Below are 13,293 nucleotides of genomic sequence, written 5' to 3'. Positions count from 1 at the left end.
TTAAAGTTTTATGATCCAGCAGCAGAAACTATACAGGGTGTTTAGCTGAACTTTTCTACATTTTTACCTAGAATAAACAGATTTGGAGTAATTGTCATGGTTTAACTTAAGAGGGAGAATGGAGGCTCTCTGCTTCCGTGTGTGTCGCTTATTGCGTCTCTGGGATGAAATCCAACCTGGGAAGATCAGAGCCTCCGCCCCACTGCGCTGTCCCAGCTCTCGTCACAAACGCACCCCATAACTTTTTTTTTTCTTTTTTTTTGACGCGCCCCATAAGTGATCTCTTGTTTATGACAGATTAAACTACACAAATACACGTCGTAACATCGTATAATGTTATCCGCCGCTCTACAGATTGCTTCCTTGCCGGCTTTGTAAACATATGCACATGTAGCCTACGGGCCGGGGGAAGAGGAGGAGGGTTGTTGTTGTGCGGCCGCTTTGAGGAGACGAGCGAGTGTTTTAAATGATTATTTCCCGTTCATTCGTCCTGAGCGGTGGCCGCTGCTCTCTCTTCACTGGCGCTGATTTTTAAACGCCGCCGTCAACACACGAGTGGACTCGTCCACAGCATTAACTGAGAGAGAGGAGTGCAGTGCAGGCGTGGGGGCGGGGGCGGAAGCGCGCATGTGTGTTTTTCAGAATAAAACACCAATAGACAAAAAAAATAATCGTTTTTCTTCGATTACAGTGTTTTTATGATCGTGAGAAGCCAAAATCGTAATCACGATCAAAATTCGATTAATCGTCCAGCCCTATTTCAGCCTCTAAAGCCTGAACCACCTCTTGAAACTTCTAGAGACCGGCGCTACAACCTCTTCCTATCGGACCCTCCACCTCTACGCTGTGACCAGTGACCACTAGACCCTCTTGAGCAGCCACTACAGCCCTACAACCTGCTCAGTGACCACAAGCACCTCATTAAGGATCCTAAAAGCTTCCTCTGTGGTCATTAGAACATCCTAAAGAACATCAAAAACACCTCCTCGGTGATGATCATAGACTCAGGTAGGACCCTTAAACAACCACAGACTTTAGAAAACTTAAAAAAAAAACTGTTAAACTTCATCAATGACCAATAAAAGACTAAAATAGCATCAAAAGGGACTTCTAAAGCCTCCATGGTGGTCATCAGAACCCCCTAAAGAACCTGTAAATACCTCAATGATGATGATGACATACTCCTGAATGACCTACAAACCACTTTAGAAGGAACTATGACTTAACAAAATGCCATTTGAACATCACTTCACACCAAAGGACTTCTCGAACCTCCTTGGTGGTCATCAGAACCTCCTAAATAACCCGTAAATACTTCAATTATGATCACATAACGCGTGGATGACCAATAAACCACTTAAGAAAGAACTGCTATGACTTCATCAATGGCCACTAGAACATGACCTCATGCCACTGGACTTCAAGAACCTCCTTGGTGGTCATCAGTCCCCCTAAAGAACCTTATACTTCAATGATGATGATGACATACTCCTAAATGACCTACAAACAACTTTATAAAGACCTATGACTTAATCAAATGCCACTAGAACATCGTTTATTGACAAGGAACTTCTAGAGCCTCCTCAATGGTCATCAGAACTTCCTAAAGGACCTACAAACCACTTTAAGCAAGAACTGCTATGACTTCATCAATGGCCACTAGAACATCGCTTCACGCCATCGGGCCTCTAGAATCTCCTAAGTGGTTATCAGAACCTCCTAAAGGACCAGTACACCTGGTCACAGAAACGATTTTGAAGGACCATTAAACCACATCAGATAATCCAGAAAGAACTGACCATTAGAATCTCAGAGACACAGAAACCAGAACCACTAGAGACCCTAACACCTCCTTGAACGCTACGGGGCTTCTCCAACCCCGTCAGACGTCATCATTAGAACCTACTACAGAACCCATACATACTGAAATAATGATCACATACTCCTGAATGACCTACAAACCACTTAAAGCAACAACTGCTATGACGTCCAGTGTTTCCCCAACCATTCAGCCCCCACCCCCCTTGAAAAACGGGAAATCTAGGAGCCAGTCGTGGTCCGAGTGGACCTGTTGGTCTGACTAGTCCTAAACTGTTGGAGCCCTCCACCCAAAGCACCCAGTAAGAAGCTGGAACGGACTCATCCACTCCCACCCTCCCAAGACAAAAAAGCTAGGGTAAACACTGGCTTCATCAATGGCCACTAGAACATCACTTCACGCCAACGGACATCTAGAACATCACTTGGTGGTCATCAGAACCTCCTGAAGGACCTGTACACCTGGTCACCCCAATGATGATCACAGACTTTTGAAAGACCATTAAACCACCTCAGATAATCCTGAAAGAATTGATTATTTTACACGAGTTTATTGACTGCTGTGTGGAAAACAACACTATGGTCCGTAATGGAGGTGCACTGCAGATGAGTGGGTCTGGAGCTGACGAGAGCAGACAAAAAAGAGAGCGAGACAACACGGCCGTAGCCACCGTGATACGACGACCCAGTCCACACACATTCAGAGAATGTTTCACGAAAGAGAGCAAGGTTATGATTTAAGAGAGAAATCAAATCTAAAGGTTGGTAGAGCTCGCACAACAAAGAAAAGTTTCTGTATCACCATTTGTGGAGTAAAACTGTGGAATAATATGAGTACTGAAATCAAAAACATTTCGAGTGTAATCATGTTTAAAAAGAGACAAAGAAATGATTCTCCAGAGGTACATTGAATAATTCACACAAGGTGTTTGCTTACTTACTTACTATTTGGATTAAAATGTGTAATGTGTAAAATGTTTAATTAGAACATATAGCCTAGTTAAAATTATAGGGGTAGGATTAGATAAGTTTATACTTCTTCCTACTCCTTTTCGCTCATGTAAACTGCGTTGCTTATGAGATGTTACTTTTTTTTTGTGTATACATTTTTGCTGTTCACTTATTATATTATTATTTTTATCTTATTTTTTTTATTTTTTTTACATTGTCGTTTACATGATCGAAATAAAGATATCAATCAAAACACTAAGGAGGAACTATGAAGAACTCAGCTGTGATGGAAAAGGACCTAAACCTAGTCAGGCCGAGCTGAGTAGAGCTGTAACTGTGTAGTAGTGGAAAAGGTGCAAAGTAATAGTAACTGGTAGATTATTATTGTGCGTCTTCCCCAATACTGAAGTAGTGGTGGCCAACCCTGCAGAAGGTTAATGGTTTTCCAACAGGCAGGTTACAGTCCTGATCCAGAACCGATCCAGATCTGCACCCTGCTTGGGAGTCCTGCAGTCTAAAAACCGTCTAAATGCTCCCGGACAGGCTCACGCTCACCTGCTGCGACTCTATCAGATGGACTTTGGATTCTTCTACATTCCACTCCTCTGTTTTCTAACAGCTGAGTTTCAGGTAACACACACCTGTCCTTTGTGTGGCCACAGACAGAAGCTGGGAGACACAGACTGTAACACAGAGGAGCAAACGTCTGAGAGGCTTTTATACTGAGTGGAAATAAGTAAGTTGAAATACTGAGCTGGGAGTTTTCAGACTGTTTTCGCATCATGTCAAATTTTATATTTACCTGACAACTGTAGGTGGCAATTCATTTGCACATGATTATCTTATCCATAACAAGAGAGCAGCTCTTTAAATACTACGACTATTTGAGTTACATTAGTAGTTTTTTAAAACATAAAAAAAAAAAAAACAGTTTCACTGAACTTACTGCTGTCACTTTACAAAAATCTTATCCAGGTACAGGAATCTTGAAGTTAATTTTAATACCTTTTTAAGACTTTTTCAAGACCTTCTCAATATTTTTCAATACCTCACCGCCACGTCAAGCTGTGACCATTTACATCAGTGACACTTTTAGTTTGTGATAAAGACTATATAGATCACTATGATACAACAGAATTCAAAATAGGCTGGGAAGAGAAATCAAAGGCAAAGTTTATCAAAAAACAAAACAAAAAAACATTGCTCCAATCAAAAAACAAAAACAACAATCTTCTTTTCTTTGTTATGTACTGGTTCATCTTTGGTTTTTAATAAAATGAATAAATTCACACACTTTTACAATGTTTTTTAGGAATCAAACTCTTTCAGAAGCTAATTCAGAAAAAATACCTTGAAATTTTAAGACTTTATAAAGTCGTGAAAAGACTTTAATACTTTTTAAGGGTCTTAATTTTCCCAAAATTGATTTATAACCTTTTAATACTTTTCAAGACCCCGCGGATACCCTGTTATCAACCTTAAACATATTAACGTATTAATGGAGAATCACTTTCCAATACATTGAAAATCAAGAGACAATGCCAGGTATTCTGTCTCTTTTACATCACAGCGTATTTGAACTCTTAATTGAACAAGATAAGACTTCTCAAAGACGTCAGGTTTTGCTCTGTGAACTTGTGCTGGGCATTTGACTTCTCTTTGAAGCAGCACTGATTAGTTGATAGCGAGAATAATCGGTGGTTGCAGCTGTACTCTTCTATGAGCTGAGCTCCCACACCGAGACCAGTCAGTCAATCAGCCTGTGAGCGACTGCAGCTTTCAGTCACGTACAGTTTGGTCTACATCTGCATCACATGCACCTTTCACCTCCCACCTACACAAACATGTCCGGCTACAAATAAAAATATTCTTTAATGTTCACTATGTTTAGTGACGAGTTATTGACTGTGCAAGATGTCAAAAAACAAGAATAAATGCCAAGTACACGCTGTGAATGAACTCCAAAGTGAATCTGTCTGAAAGATGTGACAGAAAAAAGCCGTTAATAGTAAATATAAGCTTCTGATTCATTAATATGTCACTAAAACACTACAATAAACACCACAACTAGAAGAGAAAGAGGTCAAAGGTCAGCGTCTGGAGATGGTTTTAGATTTGGTGTCTTTCTGAAGGACACTCAAGAAGGATAAAGGCTTTAACCGAGTCAGTTTGTGTCTGCTGAAGCAACCACAAGTAACCGCACCAGCTCAGGCTGATGGGAAGCCGAGGTCACATGACCAGACAGCACAGCCACAAAAACAACACTTCCTCTGTCAGTCACTGTGATCACACATGAATACACACACAAACACACACTGATACACACATTTAGCAGTTGTTTCACCTGGGTTGAGGTATATTTCAGCCACGTGCCGCTCAGGCGACGGGCCGATCAGCAGCTCTGTGGAGCGATCGCTGTGGAGAGCTGTGATTAACCGACCTACAGGCGGCTTCGTATCTGTGAGACGCATCTAACGACTCACACTCAGACCACAGCGTCGGGTCATCAGAGACGGAAAGTGACAGTTATGAGAGAAAAAAAAACAAACATGGTGTAATCTGTGGTCCAAGACCTCACTGCGATATGTTTTAGTGGCGTAAAACCAAACTCTCGAGCCTGCACCGCTGTGTTTTCAAACAGAATCAATCTCTGTCCAGGCGGCTGACAATCCAGACTACCACACCTGAAAACACGCATTTGCACACACCTGAGTGATCACACACACACACACTGAGCATGTGCAAACTGGTGTAAACAGGAAGCAGGTTGTCTCTACTCTGCCACTGATTGAAATAAAACTATAAACGAGGAAAAGCAAAGACAGATATCCTGCTGCAGCAAAGACAACAAGGTCAGTGACACTTTAATTTCTCTATTAATGTTGTTTTCACCACTGGTAGTTGAGGCTGATGAGACCTAATCAGGGAGCGACGGTGGGCGTTGTGTTTTTGATGCTGGTGAGTTGGACAGGAGGTGAAACACAGGCGAGATTTAAAATGAAAACGTGGTTGTTGCTGCTAAAAGCGCACATCTACCATTCAATAAATCAGTGTGTAATGAGACATAATACAGAATTAACTTTGTGTGTGTGTGATTCCTTAATTACATTTGAGTAAAATAAGACGAGAAGCTTGTGGAGGTGAATTTTCAAGACATAAGAGCAGCAGTGAAGATACAAATCTGATGATGTGGCTCGACTCTACTCTACTGTATAATCCTCCATTTCCATCTTGGCCCTATGATTCACCAGACGCTCATCAAACAGCCGGACATCCTGCGCAGTCTGACCCACCTCACTCAGACTGACGCGCAGTAAACTAAACTTACTCAGTCAAACCAGACCCAACAGATCCAGGTCAGGCTCTTAAAACATCCCTGAGCTGTGTCGACCTGATGCTGCTGCTGCTGCTGCTGTATCTCAGTCTGGTCTTAAAATGTTCTTAGTCCTACAGAAGTCGTGGGCTTTCTGCAAATACTAGATTAGATAATAAACAAAAGTTCTTTCATCTTTTAGACCCACACAGTGTGATTTGTCCATCAGAGATTTTGCCATTCAACTGGTTCAATTACTGGATGTTGGCTACTTCCATTTGTCAGGTTGCTATCAAAAACAGAAATCCATGTCTTGTTGTTTTGACCATTAACAACTGCTAGTTAATTTATACGTGAAAAGGTGTTTAAGAATTAAATGCATACATATCCTTTGTATGCCAAATCAACAAATGTTTTTTTGACCTACATCCTCCTGGTTTGTGAACTGGATGAATTGTATGTATGAGTATTTCCGTGATATCAGAGGATAATGTAAGAATTTAAACTTTTACCTGAGGTTTGAAAATATTGTATCACAAATCCATATTGAAATGATAATGAAGCATCTGTCATCTTGTCAATATTCTCCGAAAAGTAATATCATAAAGTTTAAATGTCTCAGAGCTACAACAACTAGTGGATGAATAGAAAATAACCCAGACACTATTCTGATAATCAAGTGAGAGTTGCAGATATTCACTGCATGAGCATCAAGTTTGGTTTTAGCTTAAACGTGATGATTTTGTTGCTGTAATCACACCAATCAGACATGAAAGCAACAACTGGGATCTGAACTAACAGCTATTTTCACTGTCAGTCAATCATCAGGTGTATTTTGAGGTCTGATCAACCATCCACAACTCAAAGATGATACATCTACTGCCATAAAGACAAAGAAAAAACAGAAAACACTTCAATCATGAAGTTGGAAACAACGAATGTTTGTTTCAACATGGTTCAAACTGTGAAACTGACCGGTGTTTCGGCTCTAGCAGTGACCATTTAGTCCACACCACTAATGTCTTGCCATAAATACACAACTGACCACACCGACAACCACCAGAACAAAACCTATGACAGTTATCTGCTGCCAACAAGATCTGATTTAGATTGCCCTGCCTGGAGCGCCAACAGCTGTCACTCTTGGTTGTGTTATTATACCTGCTGCACCAGCCTGGTGTGTATGTGTTTCTACCCAGTCAGCTTCTTCCCAAATGACAAAACACTATGCAAATTAGTCAAAAAAAACATCTGCGGGTGTATTTTGATGTCTGACTATTGTAATCAACCATCCAAATCTCAAAGATCTACTGTCATAGAAGAACCAAGGAAACCAGAAAACACCTAGCCTAAATTAAGAAGCTGGAAGCAATGAATGTTTGTGCAAACATGGTCCAAACTGTGAAACTGATTAGTAGACCAATGTTTAATAACAAATGTCCAACCACTAGAACAAAACTTATGACAGTAATCTGCTGCCAACTATATCTGGTTTTGCCTCTCTGAAGCACATACAGGTGTCACTCCTGGTTGCTTTATTCCTGCTGCTGGTGCTGCACCAGCCTGGTGTATGTGTATGTGTTTCTACTCTAACAACCAGTCAGCCTCTTCCCAAATGACAAAACACCATGTAAATCAGTCAAAGAAAACATCTGCAGGTGTATTTGATGTCTGACTATTGTAATCAACCATCCAAATCTCAAAGATCTACTGTCATAGAAGACCCAAGGAAACCAGAAAACACTTAAATTAAGAAGCTGGAAGCAATGAATGTTTGTGCAAACATGGTCCAAACTGTGAAACTGATTAGTAGACAATGTTTAATAACAAATGTCCAACCACTAGAACACAACTTATGACAGTAATCTGCTGCCAACTAGATCTGATTTAGCCTCTGAAGCACCTACAGCTGTTACTCCTGGTTGCTTTATTCCTGCTGCTGGTGCTGCACCAGCCTGGTGTATGTGTATGTGTTTCTACTCTAACAACCAGTCAGCTTCTTCCCAAATGACAAAACACCATGTAAATCAGTCAAAGAAAACATCTGCAGGTCTGACTATTGTATTCAACCATCCAAACCTCACAAATGTTACATCTACTGTCATAGAAGACCCAAGGAAACCAGAAAACATGGTCCAAACTGTGAATCTGATTAGTAGACCAATGTTTAATAACAAATGTCCAACCACTAGAACAAAACTTATGACAGTAATCTGCTGCCAACCAGATCTGGTTTTGCCTCTCTGAAGCACCTACAGCTGTCACTCCTGGTTGCTTTATTCCTGCTGCTGGTGCTGCACCAGCCTGGTGTATGTGTATGTGTTTCTACTCTGACTGATTTACATAGTGTTTTGTCATTTGGGAAGAGGCTGACTGGTTGTCAAAGAAAACATCTGCAGGTCTGACTATTGTAATCAACCATCCAAACCTCACAAATGTTACATCTCCTGTCATAGAAGACCCAAGGAAACCAGAAAACACTTAAATTAAGAAGTTGGAAGCAATGAGTGTTAGAACAAAACTTATGACAGTAATCTGCTGCCAACCAGATCTGGTTTAGCCTCTGAAGCACCTACAGCTGTCACTCCTGGTTGCTTTATTCCTGCTGCTGCACCATCCTGGCGTATGTGTATGTGTTTATGTATGTTTCAGCCTCTTCCCAGGCTTGTGTGTCCAGTGCTTTTTCACTCACCGCTATCAGGGTGCTGTTCCGGCTCTGCTCCGCCGCCGTGCCTCCGCTGTCTCCGAGCTCCGCGCTGCCTCCTCCGCCGCCGCCCGGCGCCCTCTGTCCGGCCTGGTCTCCTCCTCCTCCTCCTCCGCCGCCGCCGCCGCTGGTGGTCTGTGGCTGCTGCCGGTGCTTGTTGGACCGCTTGGCTTTGGCCTGCAGGCAGCGCTGGTGCAGGGCGAAGGTCTGCTGCATCTCCAGCTCCCGTCGCTCCAGCGTCGCGTTCTCGTAGCGGCTCTCGCAGCTGTTGTGATGCTGCCGGAAGAGCTCGATCCTCCGGCGGAGCCTCTCCATCACCGCGCTGTGTCGCGGTGTAACAAAATCCGCCATCATCAATACAGACTTGTAGTAAAGTAAAACTCCCGGCTCGGGTCAGGTTTCGTCCATAAAATGCTGAATTTCTTTCTTTCTTTCTCTCTCTCTGGGGCGTCTATACACACCACCACCACCACCACCCACCCCCCTCGCCCCCTTTTACAAAGCCTCCTGTGCTGGCTCCATGGAGGCGACCTTTGTCTTGCTAATGGCCTTCAGTCACTGCCGGAGAGGAAAATTATTGGGTTTTTTTTTTTTTAGGTGCAATACCATACCAAACCATTCAGCCACCTGATTTTAGTGTACAATATTAACCTCGTTATATATCCACAACAACAGCCCATTTAAGTTGCTGTGTAAAAACCAGAGCTCCTGCAACAACAGAGTTTAACACCTAAATCCAAAACACACACAGACACACAACACACCTTCCCCTGTGGACTTATATGAAAACAAACCACGGTCCGCTAACTAAACCCTTTAAATCATTTAATAAAATCCCCCATTAACTGTTGCTGTTGTGTCGCCATCAAACTAACCAACTCTCTCCCGTCAGGGCTGAAGTGAAGTTAGCGCATTAGCACATTCCTCCACTCACAAAAATCAAAGTTGGAGCGTCGAAAAAATCCTTTTAAAACTTATCAGAGCTGCGGTTGAACTGTGGTCGGTTCGGTATTAATTTCTAGCCTTTATCCCCCATTTTCCGTTATTGGGGTTGAGGTTTCAGTCCGTGGGGGGCATCGTTACAGCTCCACAACTTGTCTGAAACTTTTATTTTTGTTCAAGTATACGGGGGGGGTTAGCTTAGCTTAGCTTAGCTATGGAGGCTAACAAACAGGCTAACTGTGCTCTTCTTCTCCCTTCTTCACAAAACTTGGCAGCAGCAATTACTCTGCCAATGAACACATTGTTTTTATTTTATCTACCACAATCAAAACGACAGGGGCTTCCCACCCAATTAGACAATTAGAGGCGCAATTTAGGTTTTTATTTTAAATTCACTTACTGTGAAAAGTGTAGCTGTCCGCTCTGCTTCCTACAGCAGCATCTGTCTAACAGCTGATCCTCCGCCTCCGTGTAGCTGCTAACCGTTAGCTGCACTAACGGCTGTGTTTTTGGGGGTAACGATAGCTCGGCTAGCGGGCTAGCTAGGTGGCTAGCGTGAAACATTTAAACACGGCATCATACTTTTATCTATCCCCCCCACCCCCTATTAAAAATAAATGTGCCGTCGCGGATAGATAGCCCTCCTCCCCCCCGTGGACGAGCCCGAGTCGGGATGGTTACGGGCGGCTGGGTCGTCAGTCAGCCAGAAGGAGCTAACTTTACTCGGTCCCTCTGTGCTGCTGCTGCTGCTGCTGCTGCTGCTGCTTCTATTGTTTTCAAGCGGACAGTTCAGGTCCACGCCGCCATTTTGGGAACTTTCTCTTTTTTCTTTTTTCCATCAGCGACAAGAGGAATGTCCCAGCGCTAAGCCCGCCTCCTGGATGATTGACAGGTGAAAGCAGCCAATAGGGAGTGGTCGCAGCGTTGACGGTCAAAAGAGTTGCCCAATCAGAGTTCAGAATCCGCCCACACGTCACAAAAATAGCCTTCTTTTTAATTTTTCATTATATTAGGGCCACGGGGCAACCGCACCGAGGCACTTACTGAGTCTCAATTCGAATATATATATTTTTTATTATATTTGAGTATATAAGTGCGTCTCAACTAGTGATGGAGAAACCGAAGCTTTCTGAACCAGTGAATCAATATGAAGCAATTGTGTTCAGTGTTTCGAAGCATTTGATACAATTAAACATGGCGACATCTGCTGGTCAACCTTCAACACAGCATTTGCACGGAACCATGAACTGTGGTGTATGTTTAACAATTAAGGTCATCTCAAAATTTTTGACAGTTTTTTCTGTTACACTTGGGTTATAATGTGATTGTGTCATCGTAACATGCTGTATGTAGGCTAATAAAGATAGTGCAACATTGATAGAAATACAAAAAATGTATTTACAAAATAGAAATAACAAGGTCATTTGAGTTGAGTTTTGCTTCAGTCTGTTTTCCTTCTTTGCGATTAAAGCAGAAGTAAGCGATCCGGTCGTTTTCGCTAACTTTCTGTCAGCGGATGGAGTTAGCAGTCCCCGCCCTCGTCCCTACGTCACCACATTCACGTGCATCCCTTGGCTGCACACACAGAGAGGACCGCCCCTTTATGCCGTTCTCTCTCCTCATTGGATAAAGGTTGTAGGATAGAAGGAAAGTTTTCTCCTCGGCTTACAGCAGAGCAGAGTGACTGACAGACCCGTGCTTCAGACCAAACACTCTATAGAAGTAATTGCTGTCGGAAGATATAACTATTTAAGACTTATCCTATATTAACACAAACATTCCGCTTACTTCTGCTTTAAATGTGAATGTGTAACTGTGTGGTTGTCTCTTGTACTCCCTCTGGTTGTTATAATTGCATTATCTCATAGCGTGGTGAATGAAACCTCTGCAGGTTTCACCAGCTCAAATTTAAGACCTTTTTAAAGGTACATTGTGTAGGAATTACTCCCATCTAGCATTGCGGTTGTATATCGCAAGCAACTCAGTCGTATTTTTCATGCTGCATTCATGTGAAATTGGGCAGACGGCAGGCGGACGTCAGTCGCTGCACGTAACGGCATAAACAAGCCTCTATGTAAACAAGTGGTCCGTCAGCACGAGGCAAAACAATAGGCTACACATAAAAACATGGCAACATGGCAGCCAGCACCGAGCTTACCCGCTCAATGTACGTATATAAGAATGATATGAACGGTAAATTCAGAGCTTACCGGAACACTTCAGTTTGTTGATGGGGCTGATTACTGATTAATAAAAAACATATTTTTGAACCAAATAATCGATTTTCGTGAATAGATAACAGGAGAAGTTACAAAATGTCCCTTTAAGACCATTATGGATGAAATTTAGATCATGACAAATAAAAAACGTACAAAAGAAATGCGGAGTCAGAAAATTAGAAATTGATTGCAATATAAGTTGCGTGTTAGAGTTAAAATAGGCCTACATACAAAATACATTCAATAAAGCACAATGAAGTGTCGCAGGAGCATGTTATTGAGCATTTGCAGTAGCAAAGGCTCTACCAGAACATTTTTCCCAAGGAGCATGCATGAAGTAAACTATTTGGGGGCACAAAAAGAAATTGGGGAGCGAAATTAAAAATGTTTATGTAACACATGATTTAATTCACTGGCAACCAACAGGCAGGTGGCTTTAAGCCTTGAATAATGTTATGGGTCAAACGTGACCCATTTTTACATTGGAGAACAGTAAAAACACCAACACTTCACCTTTGGCCTGAAATGTGAAGACTTCTAATGTGACCCAGAATAGACAAACATGGAAATATTTCAACTTCTTTAATCAACAGACACACTGAAGCCACAACCTGTTCTGTATTATGACCAACACAATATTTGACACATGAAGTAGCTAAATAAATTTGGCCTTTGGTCACCCCTATAGCCTATTATGGTATTAAACTAGGCTACATCTTTTTATTTAACTAGGCTAGTTAAATCACAGTAGCATATTGATTTGTTGAATTTACAGGCTTGTTACTAAGTAGGCTATCACGAGTACCATGTCCAATATTTTATTTATTGTCTTGTCTTTCTTGTTTGTGTAGTGTATCGTTATGCGTTTCGCAATTTGTATTGTATTGTTTTTATTCCTTGTGGCGTACTGTTGTATTTTATTTATTTATTTATTTATTTATTAGGGACTACGGATGAAAATTAGCCGCTTGGCTATAATCCGGCATATTTACTGCAGTATTTTTTTTATATACCAATGTTCATTAACATGCACTGTCCCTATTCAAATAAAAATGTTATTATTATTATGATAATCAGCCTGATTAATGTAGTTTAATGCACCGTGACAGGTCTCTGTACGTCTTCACCACATATCAGCTGTTCAGCTGTAGGAGCGGAAAACTCAGCTGTTCTCGGTTCGTGCAACACAATAATTCAACGAATTTAAGACATTTAAGGCCTAAAATTTAGATTTTCAAATGTTAAGACTTTTTAAGACCCCGCGGATAGGCTACCCTGAGTCTGGATGGTCTTCACCTGCAGAGACACACACACTGACACATAAAAAGAAACACTCAGCAGCTTCT

At 41.8% G+C, this 13,293-nt stretch overlaps 1 protein-coding gene across 3 annotated transcripts in view; it reads right to left on the bottom strand.

Annotated features, from left to right (window-relative positions):
• Positions 1–10,535, bottom strand: part of maml1 (mastermind-like transcriptional coactivator 1) — a 35,413-nt gene extending 24,878 nt beyond the window's left edge. The window contains exons 1-2 of one of the 3 annotated variants that reach the window (XM_083980402.1): positions 10,129–10,535; positions 8,775–9,108 (exon numbers count right to left, since the gene is read on the bottom strand). In XM_083980402.1, coding sequence (XP_083836528.1) covers positions 8,775–9,108; positions 10,129–10,292 — 498 coding nt within the window. In that variant the 5' untranslated portion in view covers positions 10,293–10,535. Of the gene's footprint in view, positions 1–8,774 lie in introns of all 3 variants that reach the window. The other 2 variants (XM_083980404.1, XM_083980403.1) reach the window with 2 other exon arrangements.
• Positions 10,536–13,293: the final 2,758 nt, after the last annotated feature.

Source organism: Trachurus trachurus (assembly GCF_905171665.1).
Source record: "Trachurus trachurus genome assembly, chromosome: 10".
Lineage (NCBI taxonomy): Eukaryota > Metazoa > Chordata > Actinopteri > Carangiformes > Carangidae > Trachurus > Trachurus trachurus.
The sequence above is the reverse complement of the archived record's forward strand: the minus strand, read 5'-3'. Positions and strand labels throughout refer to the sequence as shown.